The sequence below is a fragment of the Silurus aristotelis genome (genome assembly GCF_946808225.1).
Source record: "Silurus aristotelis genome assembly, chromosome: 2".
In the NCBI taxonomy this organism is placed as follows: domain Eukaryota; kingdom Metazoa; phylum Chordata; class Actinopteri; order Siluriformes; family Siluridae; genus Silurus; species Silurus aristotelis.
The window spans coordinates 12,897,561-12,917,125 of record NC_139575.1 but is presented as its reverse complement, the minus strand read 5'-3'; the positions used below and the strand labels follow the sequence as shown (position 1 = coordinate 12,917,125).

Below are 19,565 nucleotides of genomic sequence, written 5' to 3'. Positions count from 1 at the left end.
CACTGCAATCTTACAGTATTTGTATCAGTTATCACAAATAGTTAAGCCTTAAAACAGTAACTACTGTAGATATTCAGTCATGATTTGACGATCTTGACCTTTATAACCAGCGGAAAATATATAGCTGCTTTTTACACAAGCATTCTGGACAGATTGATAGTGTAAACTTTAACCAAAACTCAACCTGGTGGATCTGGTAATTGATGGCATTTATAGGCATTTTTTTTCTTCAATTCAGCTGCAAGCCCACAAAACACAGTGTGTTTGAAAGTTCCATACTACCAAGCTAGATATTTGTAAATCTGAGCCTTTTTCACCCTTTGAAAAATTTACGGTTGGATGAAATGACCTACTTTACGAAACTATTGACCAAAATAATTGAAAGCTGTTTGAAGAATCTCATACATGCTCTTTACTTGGGAAAAAAAATCAGTCTTTGAGAAAATTTCTTGCATTTTTTTTTTAACTAGTCCCCTGTTTCCAATTTGTGCTTTGTCACTGACTTGTAATTAAGGAATCCATTTGCTGGCTGGATAGCATTAGACCAGGGGAAATCTGCTTTGATTGAATTCTCTCAAATTCCATTCTCATCTCACTGTACTGATTTTAGACTTTGCAGGCACAATTGTTGCCAATTTTGACACACATGCACATAGTTCATTCGGTGCACTTACCCTCTTTTATAATATCCATCATTTACTGCAGCACTGTTGAATCTCCAAATCTAATTGGATTAGAAGGCAAAATTTATGATGATGCTGAATAATAATTACAGCCACAAAGAAAGGTTCTGATGTAGGGTGAGGAGGCCTGGGGTGCAGTCAGCATTCCAATTAATCTCATAGGTGTTCAGTTGGGTTGATGTCAAAGTTGTATATTGGGACACTGAAGATCTTCCATCTGATGTAAACCATATCTTCATGTAATTAGCTTTGTGCATTGAGCCGTTGTCATGCTGGAACTGGTCTGGGTCTCCTAGTCCAATTGGTGTTGCAACTGTATGTAATGCTTCGCAGTAAAAGTTTGGGGAAGAACCACATATAGCTGGAAATTCAGGGGTCCCAATACTTTTGTTCATATAGTGTAGCTGTTAAATTGCTATTAATAAACTGAGTGGAATTAAAGTCACTACACACATGTTGATGTCTCTGGTCAGTCAGCACTCTTGGTTATCAGTAGTTATCAGTTATCAGTAGTATACTTGTTTAATAGTATGTAAAACTTGAGATAGTCTTTCTATGGTTTTCCAGACTTCGTTTGGGGTGTGTGTCAATTTACGATTTTACAGTTGGTTCCCTCTTGAGTTTACTTAAAAAAAAAAACAGCATCTGATTTAACCGGCACAAAAACTTTATAACCTCCACCATTTAAGAAAAGAGCAATTCACACACTCTTCAAACTCTCTGTGCCTGACACAATATGAGAATCTCATTTCGAGGCTTTCGGGCTTTCTTCCCTCCAATTTTCCCTCATCATTTTGGAAGATGGAAATCAGAAAGTGTCAGCCTGCTTTAAAGGTGTAGTCAGCAGGGATACTGCTCTCAGACCCTAATCCTGTTGTGTGCAAACGAAATAACAGGAGGATTAATGTTTATGCTCAGTAGCAAGTTTCGGAGAAATATTTCTGACCAACTCTTCATAAGCGTATAGCAGTTAATTAGGCTATAAGGAATGAAAATGTCCTCCCTTTAGAATTTATAGATTTTTCCAGAACGATTGATTGTGAGCAAAATTAATCAAAGAGATAAAGATAGAGGAGACAGGGATTAAAATAAAGATGAACAGTTATTTGAGTTTGTAAAGCAGGAACCTTGAATGTGCGCTTGTGTATGTAAAGTGCATTTGCCAGAATCATGGAATATCCAGTTATCAGTCACATGGGAACGCTCCGGAGTGCTTACCAAACACGTGTTGAATGAACTTTTTTTTCAACTTGCTGTTGTGCCCTAAACAGCTCTGTGCTTGTTGGTTCTGCATGGTGGTCTTTGATATAAACATTAACTGTGGCTCTTGACCCTGTGTCTGCATGATTTTATGCATTGTTCTCCTACCACATGATTACCTAAATGGAAAATAATCAGGTGTACAGATATTGCTATTAAAGTGACCGGAGGGTGTAGTAATGCTAACGGTGCAAAGAGTGTATAGAAAATGTGATTTAAATTGATTTTGTTGGAGGTTATGCTTTACTTGTACATGCAAGTGGAAAAACAATACTAGAGACAACACTAAGCACAGTGCAGTGTGATGCAATGGCTCGTATTTTACACACAGCTGCTGGTGGGGATTGAAGTGCTTGTTAAAATAGAAACGTAACCGCTGCATGATACACGTCAAAAAAAGGCTTCAGAAACTAAATGAGTTTGGTGCGAACTGGCCTGAGCAGAGCACGGGGATCGCATAATAACATCGCCTCAGAGTGAAAGTGAGTCAATTAATCAAACATACACTGACAATTTAGAATACAATACAATACAGAAGCCGCTATACAACAAAAAATCCATATATATATATTTTTTTTATATTCAGCTCTATTTTGCTTTCTAGTAGTGCTTGAATATGTTTTAGACTTTATGTCTATGGTTTAGAATTAGTTTTACAGATTATAATTTTAATTTGAAGAGGATTGATTTGCTTTCGAGTCTGGTTTCTTCCTCATGATGTCACCGGGATTTCTCTTTCTGCATTTGTAAATATACATGTTCAAAGCTACATCCTCAGAGCTGCTCTGCGACAGTTTCTGTGCTTCAGTCGTCTATACATGTAAAAAAAAAAAACTTGACTTGAAAATAAGTCCTAGTTTTTAGTGCCTTATTCATTGCAGAGCTTCAAATGTGCATAATAGTTTTGTTCAAACTGGAAGCACATATGCCAGGGCTGAAGTGCCTATATTTATTTGTTCCACACCAGGCACTGTTTTTATTGAGGGAAAAAACTTTCAGCAGTTCAATATGATTTTATGTCTTTCTGAACTTTTTTTTTTTCTTATAGTAGCAACATTTATTTCCGTGTCTGCCTTCAGACACTTTTCAGAATTTTACATCTGCCTTCAGATTTTAGCCCTGATTAGGATTGGGTTCTGGCAGCGTTCATTCTGATTTGATTGTATGTTAGAGCTTTGTGTTCCTTTTACACCTTTGATGTCTCGCATTCACAGTCGCACATCCGTCTGAAACAGACAGCTGATGCTTTCTTCGTTTTTTTTTTTTTTTGTGTGTGTGAAACTATCAGAAATCATAGATATTTGGATTGAGAGATAATAAAAAATATATAGAAAGAGAGAGAGAGAGAGAGAGAGAGAGAGAGAGAGAGAGAGAGACAGCGTGAAAGAGAGGGAGAGAGAGGACATGAAAGCATTCTAGACGGAACTTTACTATAGAGGTAGAAAAGAAAACAACTCCCACTCCAATCATCTTTATGAAAGTCTTTGAGGAAAAGAATGGCTTTGATGGACAGTGTCATGATTGCAGCCATATGTGTTTCAGTCACAATTACAGCCTCACCGTGACGCCACGGCTTTGCTTATCCGATTCAAAGGAGGCCCATTATTTGAGAGAGAAAATGACGACAGATTCAGATCTAACCACCATTCTCCGGATGAGCACATCAAAGTGTCCTTAATGCCAAACCCTCAATTTCATCCCCACTCTGTGTTTTACCTCGTAGATGGGCCTCGGCTTTTGGCGTGCCGTTTCATTTGCTCGTATTTTTTCTAGGCACTCAGGCAAATCAGGTTAAGAGTGGAGAACAGGAACCTGTGAGATGAATGCAAAGGAGTCAAGTGTGATTCAGACAGGTTATTCAGTTTATCTCGATTTAGATGTATCTCAACTGTGATTGAATGGCTGGAAGAGCCACATGAAGACAGTGTGACCAAAAAAGCATGTGAATGGAAGAAATGTGTCTAATCTAATTAGGAGGAACTTCATCGTTAAGGCAAGACATTGAAACATAACACACTGCCATTACAACAAAAGACATCATCAGGTGGAAAGAAATGGAAGGTTTTAGACTGGCCAAATCAGTCATCATATCTCACCATGCATCTCACAGACCAAAGGGAGAACCCCCAAAAAAACAACAAGAACTGAAAGAAGCTGTGGTACTTTTGCAACCTTGCAACACATTGGTGATGTCAGTAGGTTTCTACATATGCAACTAAATATTAAGTGTTATTTAATTGAAGATACGTTAATACTTTTGCTAAACAAAGATGCCCTGTTACTTAAGTTATTTCACTGGGGACAGCATTTGATTTGAGAAAAAGAAAAGGAAGTTAAAAAAAAAAATTCAAAGCAAAGGATTTCTCCGCAGCCGTGAAATGCACTTTATCTGCAAACGTGCAAGGGTTCAAAACAGCTGGAGGTCCGTTTTCAGGCAGACATCTTAAATCATATTTAATGTACCTTATCTCAGCTTATTTTTAAATGCTTGATACCAAGCAGAGCTGCAGATTGAAGAGAAGAGTCTTTTAATGGGTGTACCAGGAGATAGGCCCATTACTTCATGCCTGGTTGGGCTTTAGTGCATGACTGCATCAGACCCACTCAGACAGTTATTGTGTCTCACTTCTTATTAGTCAGCGGCACAGCAGCAAAACCATAATGAGGGATTGCGAATGCACGGAAACAAAAAATCCAATCACTCGTAGTGTGACCGTTCCTGACCCAGTGAAGTTAGGAGGGGGAAGTTCACTATTTTTACTAGTATGCATATAACTTATATTCTAGATGCATATAAAGAAGAAAAGAAGCACTGTGGAGTTCAGGGGCTTCCCCTTCACTCTGAAAAAGTACAACTCCTGATTCCCCCTTAGGTTTAAAATGCAAAGTGAACAGATTTAGCCAGGCCCTGGAGCCCTCCACGGGCTTTCCTAATCTGTTCTAATGTGTCAAAAAAGCCTTTTTTTTTTTTTTTTTTAAGTCTCAGGCATATTTCACACTCAACTTGTTTGCAAAAATCAGTTTTGGAGAGAAAAATGAAGGTGGCAGTTATTGGTGACTTCAAGTCCCACTTTCATATAAATAAGACTGAAAGTTTTTCTTGTGACATTTAGAGAAGATGGAAAAAAAACAAGACATAGTGAAAGAAAGCAAACTGTTCAACAAGGAAGTTGGGAACAGCTCTCGATCTTAAATATAGCCATTGCATAACATTTATTTAGCTATACGAGAGCATTATTGCACGTCGACTTAATGAAGATGGTTCACTTGGGGTTAAAACCAAACTGTGGAGACACACTTAACACATTTCTTTATCATATCATATCAAGTTCAAGTTTATTTCTATTGCGCTTTTCACAATCAACATTGTCTCAAGGCAGCTTTACAGAAATTAAGAATTATAGAACAAAACATTTTAATATAAGGGATTTGTGTGTATTAATCCCTGATGAGCAGTCTGGGCAACAGTGGCAAGGAAAAGCTCCATTAGATGGTATGAAGAAGCCAGAGCCTTTAAATGTTCATAGAAGTGCAATGTCAAAACTAGATGGTTCGGGATGTTTGCGGGGTCGGCATCTACTCTTTAAAGGTCCATAACCTTCATGAGGTGGGACACAACTGGAGCTGGCCCAAACCCAGGATGTCTCAGGATGAGTAGGGAAAGAGAAGCAGTGGAGAGGAATTAGCATAGCTGCTGTTCATGATAATAACAAGCACAAGTTGATAATGTGTGTTTGATCAGATGTACTGGAGCACAAGTTTATTATATGTGATATGTGATATGTGTAGGACTCGCTAAAAAGATATGTCTTTAATCTGCACTTTAACTGGGAGAGCGTGTCTGAGCCCCGAACACTGTCAGAAAGACTATTCCAAAGTTTAGGAGAAAAATCTAAGAATGATCTACCACCATTAGTGGACTTTGCTATTCTAGAAACTACTAGAAGTCCAGAGTTTTAAAATTTCAAGGAGCGTTTTTTCCTTGCCACAGTCACCATGGCTGCTCATCAGGGATAAATACACATCGTTCACCTTAACTTTTAAATTCTGTTAAGCTGCTTTAAAACAATGTCTGTTGTGAAAAGTGCTAAAGAAATAAATTGACTTGACTTGATCGTATTGTAGCGTGTTAGAAGACTGGATAGATACATTGGAGCTAAACGATTTAGCGCTTTGTACGTAAGTAGCAATAGTTTGTAGTCAATTTGAAACTTAACAGGTAGCCAGTGTAGGGAAGATTGGGTTATCTGGTAATATTTTCTCGACCTTGTGAGAACTCTGGCTGCTGCATTCTGGACAAACTGTAGCTTGTTTATTAATGATGCAGGACAACCACTTAGTAATGCATTACAATAGTCCAGTCTGGAGGTCATAAACGCATGGACGAGCTTCTCTGCATCAGATATAGATAAAGTTTTTTTAGCTGTGGAAAAGTTTTTTTAAGGTGGAAGAAGGCTGTTTTTGTATTATGGGTGATATGATTTTCAAAAGACAAGTTGCTGTCTAAAATAACTCCCAGGTCTTTTACTGTTGAACTAGTAGTTACAGTACATCCTTTTAAATGCAGGTTGAAATGCTGGAGCTTCTGTGTTCTGGGCTGATGAGCAAAATCTGTCATATCAGAATTTAATAATAGAAAGTTATGCGTCATCTTATCTTTTTATTCTCTAACACATTTAGTTAACCTGGTCAATTTGTCTGTTTTTGATGAGATATATAGCTTTGTATCATCAGCAGAACAGTGAAAGCTAATCTAATAATATTTCCCAAGGCAAGCATGTATATAATGAAAAGCAGGGGTCCTAGAACTGAACCATGTGGCACCCCATATTTTACTTGCATTAGCCTGGATAGCTCTTCATTTAAATCTACAAAGTGGTAACATTTAGACAGGTAGGATTTTCAACCAACTTAATGCCTGTCCCTGAATGCCGATGAAATTCTGTATGGCGATCCAGGAGAAAGTCATAATCTTTAATATTAAATGCAGCACTAAGATCTCGTGAAACTAACAGAGAGATGTAGCCTTAGTCCGAAGCGAAAAACAGGTAATTCGTGATTTTAACTAGTGTAGATTCTGTGCTATGATGGAGCCTAAAGAAAGACTTCTTCTTCTTCTTCTTCTTTCGGCTGCTCCCATTAGGGGTCGCCACAGCGGATCATCCGTCTCCATACCACCCTGTCCTCTATATCTGCCTCTTTTACACCAACTACCTGCATGTCTTCCCTCACCACATCCATGAACCTCCTCCTTGGCCTTCCTCTTTTCCTCCTACCTGGTGGCTCCAACTTCAGCATTTTTCTACCAATATAATTCATGTCCCTTCTCTGCACATGTCCAAACCATCTCAATCTCGCCTCCCTCACCTTGTCACCAAAACATCCTACATGTGCTGTCCCTCTAATAAACTCATTTCTAATCTTGTCCATCCTCGTCACTCCCAACGAAAACCTCAACATCTTCAGCTCTGCTACCTCCAGCTCCACCTCCTGTTTTTTACTCAATGCCACTGTCTCTAATCCATACAACATCGCAGGTCTCACCACAGTCCTATAAACTTTCCCTTTCATTCTTGCAGATACTCTTCTATCACAAATCACTCCTGTCACTCTTCTCCACCCACTCCACCCTGCCTGCACTCTTTTCTTTACTTCCCTAACACACTCTCCATTACTTTGCACTGTTGACCCCAGGTACCTGAACTCCTCCACCTTCTCCACCTCTTCTCCCTGCAACCGCATCACTCCACTGCCCTCCCTCTCATTCACACACATGTACTCTGTCTTACTCCTACTGACTTTCATTCCCCTTCTCTCCAGCGCATATCTCCACCTCTCCAGGCTCTTCTCAACCTGCTCTCTACTCTCACCACAAATCACAATATCATCTGCAAACATCATAGTCCAGGGAGACTCCTGTCTGACCTCGTCCGTCAACCTGTCCATCACCACTGCAAACAGGAAAGGGCTCAGGGCCGATCCTTGATGCAGTCCAACCTTCACCCTGAACCAGTCTGTCGTACCTACTGCACACTTTACTGCCGTCACACTGTCCTCATACATGTCCTGCACCACCCTCACATACTTCTCTGACACACCTGACTTCCTCATACAATACCACAACTCCTCTCTCGGCACCCTGTCGTACGCTTTCTCTAAATCCACAAATACACAATGCAGCTCCTTCTGTCCTTCTCTATACTTCTCCATCAACATCCTCAAAGCAAATAAGGCATCTGTGGTGCTCTTCCTCGGCATGAAACCATACTGTTGCTCACAGATGGTCACCTCTTCTCTCAGCCTGGCTTCCACTACTCTTTCCCATAACTTCATGGTGTGACTGATCAACTTAATTCCCCTGTAGTTACTGCAGGTCTGCACATCTCCCTTATGCTTAAAGATCGGTACCAGCACACTCCTTCTCCATTCCTCAGGCATCCTCTCCCCTTCCAGAATCCTGTTAAACAATCTGGTTAAAAACTCCACTGCCATCTCTCCTAAACATCTCCACGCTTCTACCGGTATGTCATCTGGTCCAACCGACTTTCCATTCTTCATCCTCTTAATCGCTGCTCTCACTTCCTCCTTACTAATCCTATCTACATCCTGCTTCACCAACTCCACATCCTCCAACCTTCTCTCTCTCTGATTTTCCTCATTCATCAGCTGCTCAAAATACTCCCTCCATCTTCTCAACACACTCTCCTCACTAGTCAACACATTTCCCTCTCCATCCTTTATTGCTCTAACTTGCAGTACATCCTTCCCAGCTCGGTCCCTCTGCTTGGCCAATCGGTATAAATCCTTTTCTCCTTCCTTAGTGTCCAACCTCTTATACAGTTCCTCATATGCCTTTTCCTTGGCTTTCGCCACATCCCTTTTAACCTGCTGCCGCATCTCCTTGTACTCCTGCCTACTCTTCTCATCACTCTGTCGATCCCACTTCTGTTTTGCCAATCTCTTTCCCCTAATGCTCTCCTGCACTTCCTCATTCCACCACCACGTCTCCTTGTCTTGCTTTCTATTTCCAGATGTCACACCAAGTACTTTTCTAGCTGCCTCCCTCATCACTCCTGCAGTAGTTGCCCAATCATCCGGCACCTCTTCACCACCACCAAGCCCCTGTCTGACCTCTTCCCTGAACCTCACACTACACTCTTCCTCCTTCAGTTTCCACCATCTTATTCTTCTTTCAAACCTTACTTTCCTCCTCTTCTTCTTCGCCTCCAAAACCATCCTACAGACCACCATCCGATGCTGTCTAGCTACACTGTCCCCCGCCAACACCTTACAGTCTCCAATCTCCTTCAGGTTGCATCTCCTACACAGAAGATAATCCACCTGTGTGCACCTTCCTCCACTCTTATACGTCACCCTATGATCCTCCTTCTTCTTAAAATACGTGTTCACCACTGCCATTTCCATCCTTTTAGCAAAATCTACCACCATCTGCCCTTCCACATTCCTCTCCTTAAAACCATACCTACCCATCACCTCCTCATCACCTCTGTTCCCTTCACCTACATGCCCATTAAAGTCTGCCCCAATCACCAATCGTTCTTTCCTAGGTACACCATCTACCACTTCATCTAATTCACTCCAGAATCTTTCTTTCTCCTCCATCTCACAGCCAACTTGTGGAGCATAGGCACTGATGACATTTATCATCATCCCTTCAACTTCCACCTTCACGATCATCACCCTATCAGAAACTCTCTTCACCTCCACTACACTCTTACTGTACGCTTCCTTCAGAATCACCCCTACACCATTTCTCTTCCCATCCACACCATGATAAAACAGTTTAAACCCACCTCCAATGTTCCTGGCCTTACTCCCTTTCCACTTGGTCTCCTGAACACACAACACATCTACCTTTCTCCTCTCCATCATATCAGCTATCTCTCTCCCTTTACCCGTCATAGTTCCAACATTTAAAGTACCAACCCGAACCTCTACTCTCCTACACTGCTCCTTTTTCTGCCGTCTCTGTAGACGCCTTCCTCCTCTCCTTCTCCTCCTTCGGCCAACAGTAGCCCAATTTCCACCGGTACCCTGTCGGCTAACGATACCTGTGGCGGTCGTTGTTAACCCGGGCCTCGACCGATCCGGTATGAAATTCTCATTTGTGATCCGCATATTTGATTTGGCACATGTTTTACGCTGGATGCCCTTCCTAACGCAACCCTCCCCATTTACCCGGGCTTGGGACCGGCACTAAGAGTACACTGGCTTGTGCCCCCCTAATGGCTGGGTTAGCCTAAAGAAAGACTGAACTCTTAATATTGTTTTTTTGTAAGAAGGAGCATAACTGGACAGACACAATCTTTAAACACAAAAATAGAAGATTTGAAATAAGTCTGTAATTTGATAGTTCATTTGGATCTAAATTATGTTTCTTAATAAGGGGGCTTAATAACTGTCAACTTGAGGGATTTATGGACGTGACCCAAAGATAGTGAGGAGTTAATAATATTGAGAAGAGTCACGCCATCTGTACACTTCTTTCAGTATTTTAGTTGGAGTGGGATCTTGGGCTGTAGCTATCTATTATTTTAGTAATCGAGTATTCTACAGATTATTCCAAGGATTAATCGAGTTACTGGATAAGACACACGTTTTCTTTATTAAAGAGCAATACTAAATATGACAGGTCTCTTAAATAAGTGATTTGTTTCCTTTTTAGAAAAACTTACATTTTATCGCTAAAATTAAATACAAGAATATCTGTGAAAACGAAACCCATTTATTGCATTTGTCATATTACATCGAAATGCAAATATAAATATCTAAATAAAAAAATTATAAATAAACATGTCAGATTACGCTAAAAATTAATTAATAAATAAACGCACTGTACGATGTTTTCTTTGTTTTAGTTTGAAATGATCCAAAACCTTATTTTCTTTGGCCTCAATCCTATGAAAGCCAGTTTCCACCACATAAACATTTATTTTGCCTAATTCTGACTGTTTTTCCTCGCAATTCTGACTTTATTGCTCGTAAACATTTAACATTTCTGGTCCACCAAGAACCAAGTTGTCGGCCTGTAGTTTGAAGTTGTTGGTGTCCATCTCCTCCAAAGCTGAATGCTAGGCAAAGTTCTCTCCAGGATTGGAGGCTTAGTTTGAAACCGTGTGATACTATTGATTGTAGCCCATTTAATTTTTAATGTGTAAAGCTTTCTAGCACTACAAAGGGGTTGACTCTGCCCGATTGTCAAAAAGAGCGAGAAAAAAAAATGTGTGGTAGAAACAGGCTTCCATATGAATCTTCTCCACACTATTTTCTCCGCGTTCCTCCATTTTTTTTTATTCTGCAGCATTGTCTGTGTTACCTGTCCAGAGCACTCTAGAGTTTGCCAAGTGTTGCGTCGGTAACCACCAGCTATCCCCCGCGTCGCAGGAAAACACAGTGCTCCATGTGTAGTTAAATTTACTAAACGAAGCATCGAGGCAAATAATTTGGTGCAGGTGTTTTTTCTCGAAAATCTTTTAATCGAATGGGGCAATGGTGTATAATGTGCTAGTGAGGAGTGTGCCTATGTTGTTAGCTATTTCATTAAGATCATTAGCATTTATGTCTCAACATCTTAACATGTAAGATGTTGAGACAGATCAGGCAGGTTACTTATGAATTTGTCCTTACTGGTCGGAACAATAGTCTATCAATTCGATAACATAAAACATATATTGTATATCTGCAGAATCTTGTTTTTATCTGAAAGCTTGTGTTGTATCAGCTTGGTACCATTACACGTCCTGCTCACTAAAACCCCACAGACCTGAACATGTTCAGTGGATAATATAATGAAACATAGCACATTGGACAGAAAATCTTCAAGCTTAGTGTATTTCAATGGATCCACAGCTCCTTTGATTGCATCCTGACACAGATTTATTCCAGAGATTTAAGGTTCTAGGTCCAAAACATGCAAATGAATTTTTTTTCCATTGAAATCCTTCAAAAGCCGTCAGAAGGTTTCTGATAAATGTCTATGAAACTCAGCATCCAGCCTGTGGTGGAAAAATACCAAAAAAGATCATCACTGTGCTGGGTCCAAAGGTTTGCGACTTCTTAGTTTGAAACAAAAAAGAAAAGAAATCACAGATATAGCTTTGGATTTTGGACCATATTTTGCATGGCAGTAATGTTATTGGGTTGTTTTAGGTGAAATATGGAGTACTCTTTTATTAGTCAATGGCACAGCTTTGGGCACAGTTTATACGTTTTTTAGAATAACCTGATGATAAATCAAAATTCATAGCTGTATAAGGATTCCATTTATTTCATAAATACAGTTTAACCAGATGTCGTTACATACTCTGACATCTGCTTCCTTTTTTATTTAAAATATTTTGAAGAAACTAAATACAGGAAGTTTATTGGACTTTTTTACAAAGTGGAAATCAGCAATTAGTTTCTAAGCAAAGATTTTCAAAATCATATAAATGACTGTGCTACACTATTTATATTAATTATAATATTTGATAATATGTAAAAAAATCTTTTGCTGCTTTATTCTCATCATATCGTACCTGTGGTATCATTACTGAATAAAACTGATTCTCTTCCTTCACATCTAGCGAGTGTAAAATCTGCCGTGACACTATAATTATTTCAGGGCTCTATTTGCATTTCTCAGTGTTAGCATTTATAGATAAAAAATCTGGGGTATTTAAAAAAAAAAAAAAAAAAAAAGCATGGAACCTTTAAATTGAATCATTTCAGCTCCCGAAGGGCATGTTCAGACTTTTTTAATACATACAGGCAGATATTTCTTCTGAGCTAATTAGTTAAATAGAAGTAATATTAAACCATGTAATCGTTTAGAGACTTTTTGTATCACTCTTTCAGTTTCAGATACACAAGTATAGTAAAGAGTAATTAGGTTCCTTTTAAATATGTAAAGACAATCGTTTTTATTGAACAATTTGGTCCTCATTATTACCGTAAAATATTGTGTAGCTAGAGAGGATGTGTAAACTGTACCTGATGGAGTACACAAGTAAATCTTACATAAATTAAGCTTTGGTTGCTTGTGTAAAGACAGAATCTTGACAGCTGTAAAAAAAAAATAAAAACACACTGTTTCAGTAATGCAATAGTAAGGGCCAGGTACATTTGTATTATTAGGAAATGTGAAAATACTGTTGTGTATTTAAGGCCAGAACTTTAGTGGATACACATATATACTGTGTTTTATTAAACACGGAGGCTTGAGGAAGTATTCACCTTCCCTTGAACTGCTTTAACGTTTTTGTGCTTTTACAACCTAGAACTGAAATGGACTTCTCTGACTTCTCAAACTTCTCTGTGTGTCTGACTAATGCTTTCCTTACCCAGTCACTGACTTCTGGTGAACGGCTTCCTCCAGGCAAAGTCACTACTGTGCCGGCGTTCTCTCCATTCCAATATTAATAGTAATGAAATGGTTATTTAATGATGTTTAAAGTTTTTTTTTATATAGAATAACCCTGATTGGTACTTTTCCAGAACTTTGTCTCTGTAATAAACTTCAGGAGCCGGCATATTTCTATTGAAATCACATAACACTTGGTGGCTTGCAAAAGTATTCTGTGGAATTTCAGATTGTCTGAATAACACATGAATAAAGACAGATTGGGCCTGAACTCATTGTTTTTTCTTGCAAACTAAATGTTTATTTTACAACTAAATTTTAAATACAAAATGAATTTTTAGTCAGCGAATTATAAAAAAAAAAAAAAAAAAAAAAAGGAAATAAATGTACAACAGCCAATAAACTGTAAACCAATAGGCTGTTATTGATGCAAAAAGTAGCGCTAGTAAGTACTTGTCTGTGAGGGTTAAATAAAGATTTGCTGAGAGATAATGAATATTAATTTTTACTGTTTAATGGCTTACTGGTTTGCAATAAAAATACTGCTTTATGCAAATATCCATGTGCTATTTGTAATCCATGTGAATCTGATGCATTTAAAGGGTGTTAAATACGTATACATGTTAAAAAGGTACTGTACATTAATTTAACTAATCAACATCATGGACTTTTTTTGTATACTCATGAAAGTACAGTAATGCCAATAAATGGCACTTAAGTTATAGATTGTAATATCGAAAATGGAGTGGGGGGTCAATACTTATGCAAGCCAATAATTGTTTTTTGCTGTAACATCCTCAGTAGTTATACTATATTATATTTGATTTAATAGCTTGTACAGTTTATATTATGTTTATGTAGTTTGTTTAACTATTCTTGTATTAAAAATGCTTAATATAGAAATGCATCAACAAGATAAAAAAACAAGAGGCTCAGTACGTCTGATAGTACATATAACAGCCCTCTCATTTAACTGTACAGTCAAAACCACTTAAAATGATGTTTCTAAGCTAATGCTGAGGCAATGTCTGCCCCTTATGGGAAACAGACGGAAATAAACACTGGTCCTCATTTGAATGGTTAATTTGAACCGCAAGAGAGATGACTGAAACCATGGGGTTTACACTAAGTTTTGAAACTTTGCCCTGCAACACTGCAAACAGTCATAACAGGTCACAGAGGTGTCTTTTTCATTTATGCAGCCTATGGCTTTATACTCATCAAGAGATAAAGACAGTAATTGATTTCTTTTTTCTGTGTCTGTAGGCAGTAACCTAAAAAGAATAGCGTAGGTTAATGACAGTCAGTTTGTAGGTCATTAGAGCGTTTGACACTAGAACGGTGCTCCGATTAGACTTTGATTTTCTATTCTGAATATTGGATATATATGGGGTCTGAACAGATTCAGCCTTCAGATAGCTCACTGCTAAGTTTGTGCCAGAGTGCTAAATTAGCAACGCACCAACAGAAAAGCGCTACAGTGCAGTGCTAGAGTTTATTTTGTCATTGTGCTCTTGTCATGTTATATAATTTCAGGTCTTTGGGCTGAACTTGTTTGCAGCCACAAAACAATGGTTTTGTGTGAAATCTTTTCCATCGGAAACTGCTCAGATGCACCTAACCCACTTTGCTAGGCAAATAACATTTAGCATGCCAACCATCTAGCAGGAATGATGCAACATTGCTTCTTCCTGCATAACCAAACTGATTATGCTGATTATGGGAATGGAGAGTTTGACTAAATGATAAAAAAACATATTAACAAGCACATTTTCTTCATAGATGTCCTCAAATAAAACGTGAAAAAGTGCTCAAGGCTACGATACTATCACAGGATGTATTACACTGTGTTTCATCATAAAATTAGAGCTCAGTCCCGGCAGTCTTCATTTAACCGGTTAGTTGCATCTATAGATGTAACGACTCAGACAGATGCTAAAAATGAACAAAAATAGAACTTAAACCTTGTCACACCTTGAAACAATGCATCAAACCCTTCTCTTATAAAAATCCTGTCACTGAGCGTCATTGCCATTTGTCTTGTCTATGACTACTGCCAAAATGGCAAATTGTTATTATCCTGCCCGGAAGCATGAAGGAAGAACTGTTTTTATTAATTCGGCTGAACTGCAGCACTCTCTCTGAATCAGCTCAGTCTACTGCTGAGGAAGTCCAAGTGCACAAATCTCTCTGATTTAGTCCGCTATCCTATGCAGGCAGCTAACGTCAGCACAAGTGTCAGACCGCCCATCACTACTCTTTCTTCCTCCACCAAAACAGCCCTGGCCTTCTGCCTCGTGTTTTATTAGCTGTACTTTATGATTGGATGTTCCCCAGGCAGGCCAGGCTGATGGCTGATGCACTTGTCCCAGAGATGGATAGCTGCTGGACTGGCTGGATAATTACTTGCACTGTAAGCCTCAGGCTGAATAAATCATATCATGGTTGAGTTGTGTATGAGAGCTGCCTGATGTTCTCGAGGATTGTTGGTGCTGCTCTTCTTGTTGTGCACTGGCACATACAAGAATGTCTGATCTACAGCTTGCAGGGGTTTTATAGATGTTAAGACGCTAAGTGCTCACCCTAAGGTCATGAGATTTAACCCAGGATGAAATTTTATAAAAATAAATAAATAAATAAATAAAATATCAATGGAATCCATGGAAAATGCTTATCAGGAAAGTGGAACAATGTGGTGACTGATGGGTATTTCCAATTTAATTTCTGTCCAGTTTGTAAAAATCTATTGGTTTAAAGACGCTCAGTCAACAGGTTTTTTTTTAAAATGTGAACTTCATTTCACATACCTTATAGTGGTAAATGTATTAGTACTTACACAATATTGCTCTTTTTCACAAATGGCCAGCCAACGGTTAAAGTGGAGTTCAATCACAGTACAATTTTAGTTGTTTGATGCATTTTCTTTTGTATTTTACAGACACATCTGAGTGAAATATTAAAATTTCAGACAGGGTAGTCTATATAATAGACTCTAGGATTTCTGGCTAGATCCTGAGTTAAGAGGTTAAGACCAATATATAAATGTGATGTTCATGTTTTCACACATGTTGACCTTATAGTGTATGTTAATTGATATGTTTACTGTGAGCTGTTTAAAGCTTAATTAAGATCTTATCTCATTTTTTACCTTACACAGAATTCTGCCACCCTACCAGCGAGCCCTAGCACTCCTGTTACAGGATATAAACGCATGGTAATCCCCAACCAGCCACCTCTGACTGCCACCAAAAAATCTACTCCCAAGACTCAGGCTCCTCCATCTGCTGCTCCAGCCTCCTCTCCAACTCCTTCGACCAGACCTCAGCAGCCAGTTCCTGCTTCCTACAGCACAGCCTCTACTCCCAGTCAGCCCACATTCAGTGTGCAGGCTCGAGCAGCTCAGCCTGGCCCTCAACAGCAGCATCAGCAGCCTGCCCGAGCCACATACGCACAGGGGCAATACACACCTTCTCAGCCTCGAGCCCCTGACTTTGCCTATGGGCCTCCACAGCCTACTTTTACTTCAGCTGGAGGGTACCATGAGCAACACTATGGGGGACCACCAGGTCTTGGAGGCCAGAACACCTGGAGAGCTGAGCCAAGCCATCACTCTGCACTACCACAGAATCAGAGCTACCAGCCTCCTGCCCCAAAGAAGACCTATATCACCGACCCTCCTGCCAGCATGGCACCTTATGGAGCAGGAGTAATGGGGGCTCAAAAGGTAGGAATGATTTAATCACATCATTCCTAGTAGTAGACAAATGACAAACCCAGTTGAAAAAAGCAAATGTATTGTTTTCACTCTATTAAGGTCATGTAATGCGTTATTTATAGCAAAGAAAGACATATTGCCATTACCCATTGATGTTTCTTTGATGCACTGATCCACATTTTGCAATTTATTAATTTTCTTAACAAGAGCTTCATGATAAGCGAAAATAGGAAAATAAAACAAAAAGGCTAATCAGCCAATACACAATATTATAGAGAAGTAGGGACCTAAAAACTCCCCTTTTGCACACAGAGAGTTTCTTTACCTCAAGATTCAAGAAAAGAGGGTCTCAAAGAAATCCTACAGGTAATAAAGCACTGTTCTTGGTTACAACACAAAAAAAAATGTCACCCCTATGATCTACTTGAATAGTCACTTCATGTTTGATGAGATTGGTCAGGGTCTTGAAAAATTCACAGTTTCCAGTAATTTTACTAATATGTGTGGAAGGCCATGATATGTGTGGAAGGCCCTGAGCCATTTACACCTGATGGTAATTAGAATACACCTACCAGGATCAGTTTTGGAGGTGGAAAACAATACAGTAATTATATAAGTCTCATTGCACCACACTGGATGGTATATATTTTGGGAAATAATGTTCTTTTCCCAGTGCTATCATTGCTATATTGTTTTCAAATCTTTCCAAGAATATCTTGTTCAGTATTTTATATTTTTTTTTAAAATCCTGTCAGGACAGCAATCTGTCTCAGTTTGAAATATGATGATCTGAGATTGGATGGTATCTGGCAGCTACTGTACTTAAATTAATCATTTTTATTTTTATTGGATTTAAATGTCTAGAGCATGATTATGACTAAATAATCTTTTTTTTTTCAATTTCTCAATTTTGTTTTTGTGGTTCACAACATCACCAGGTTTGTGATGAATCACCATGAGGAATAACATTTTTCATACAGCTTGCATGAACACTCTTCAAAGTAGTAATTTAACATCAGAAATAAACAGAGGCCAGATAACTGCATGAAATCGACCAAATCTTCCATTGACTCCATAGAGACACATATACTAGTATCCATACACACATACTCTCACGACTGTGTGTGGTTCTGAACAGCCCCCTGAGTCTCCTTTAATTCAAGGATTTTATGCTCAACTTGGTACAAACATTTGCAGTCCAGCCATAGGGGAGCATCTCATCAAGGACTGTGTTTTTATTAAATCCAAATTAAATGCCACATTGTTGTGTATTAAGAAAGCTAATTAATAGTATTGAAAACAAAAAAGTGCATCTTGCCTGTAGATTACAGCTTTGCTCCCAGTGCGACTTATAAAATAAAAGACAGGTCTAGATTTTGGGTTTGATTTTGGACAAATAAAAAATATAGTATAAGTTATTGTGTACATGGGGTGATCACATTTATTATTTTGTAGATGAAAACGAATGAGAGAATAAAAAGGCAAGGCAGCAGTGTGGCACAACTAAAACTATTGAACATTTGAACGACTTTTTTATACTAAGAAAGTCAACCACATATGGCCTAGAAATCTTTAGCATAAAGGTTTTGTTTTGCGGACACAATGGATATTTGGAAATGTTTCTGTGTCTACAGTAAGCATAATGAGTACATGACCATTTTAATCTGCACATTTATTGATCAGTTAGTATTGGAGGTAATATTTGTTCAACTAAAGAGAAGTAGTAGTAAATGAAGAAAAGAAGATCCTGGATAAACACAATCATTGTTGTATCCAATGCGTTCCTAAACGCAGCACTTTTCTAGATTTAATACTTCTTCTTCTTCTTCTGCTTTCTTCTTGTTCTTCTTGCATTATATATGGAATGTTTTGCATCAGAATTATGGGTAACTGGTGATGTCGTGATCACTTCGACTACACGGACATTAAGATAATCTCATAATGCCAGCAAGAGGTTGACAGAGATCACCTGGTTTGATAAATAATGGATAGTCCGTGGAATGTGTTATACATGATTTAAATGCGCAGTGGAGTACTATTTACCTTGTTCATTAATGGATAATTATAATACACAGAGATAAAATACTTATAAGATTTCATTTATCTGAATTTTAATAATTAGCTAGTTGTTTTTCTAAAACTAGAATCGGCCCATTTCTCAAAATTGCCACATTCACCATATAATAAAACTGACACGCAAAAATCATCTATTTAACGAAGTTCATTAGAAAATGTATACAATATTCACTTTACTATGCAACTGCAATAACGCACATTGATTTAGAACAGTAATTAACATGGCTATATTCCAGCCAATCAGAATCAAGTATTCAGACTATGGCATAACACATTGATAATTGCTAGTTTAATGTTGCTTACAGTGTATAGCTGGATTGAATTCTGAGCTAAGGTGTCCCCCACCCCAAATCAAAGATCAGACATATGCTATGCATAATTACCTCAGAGTGTGAATGTGTGTATTCACGGTGTCCTGCGATGGGCTGTTGCCCCATTCAGGGTAAAAACCTGCACCATGACCCTGAAC

The 19,565-nt window shown here is 38.6% G+C and overlaps 1 protein-coding gene across 8 annotated transcripts in view; it reads left to right on the top strand.

The window, feature by feature from the left end:
- The window catches only part of lpp (LIM domain containing preferred translocation partner in lipoma), a 244,430-nt gene that overhangs the window by 172,792 nt on the left and 52,073 nt on the right, over nt 1–19,565 (top strand). For all 8 annotated transcript variants that reach the window (XM_083569446.1, XM_083569448.1, XM_083569443.1 and 5 more), the window contains one exon: nt 16,463–17,029. In XM_083569446.1, coding sequence (XP_083425572.1) covers nt 16,463–17,029 — 567 coding nt within the window. The remainder of the gene's footprint in view (nt 1–16,462; nt 17,030–19,565) is intronic.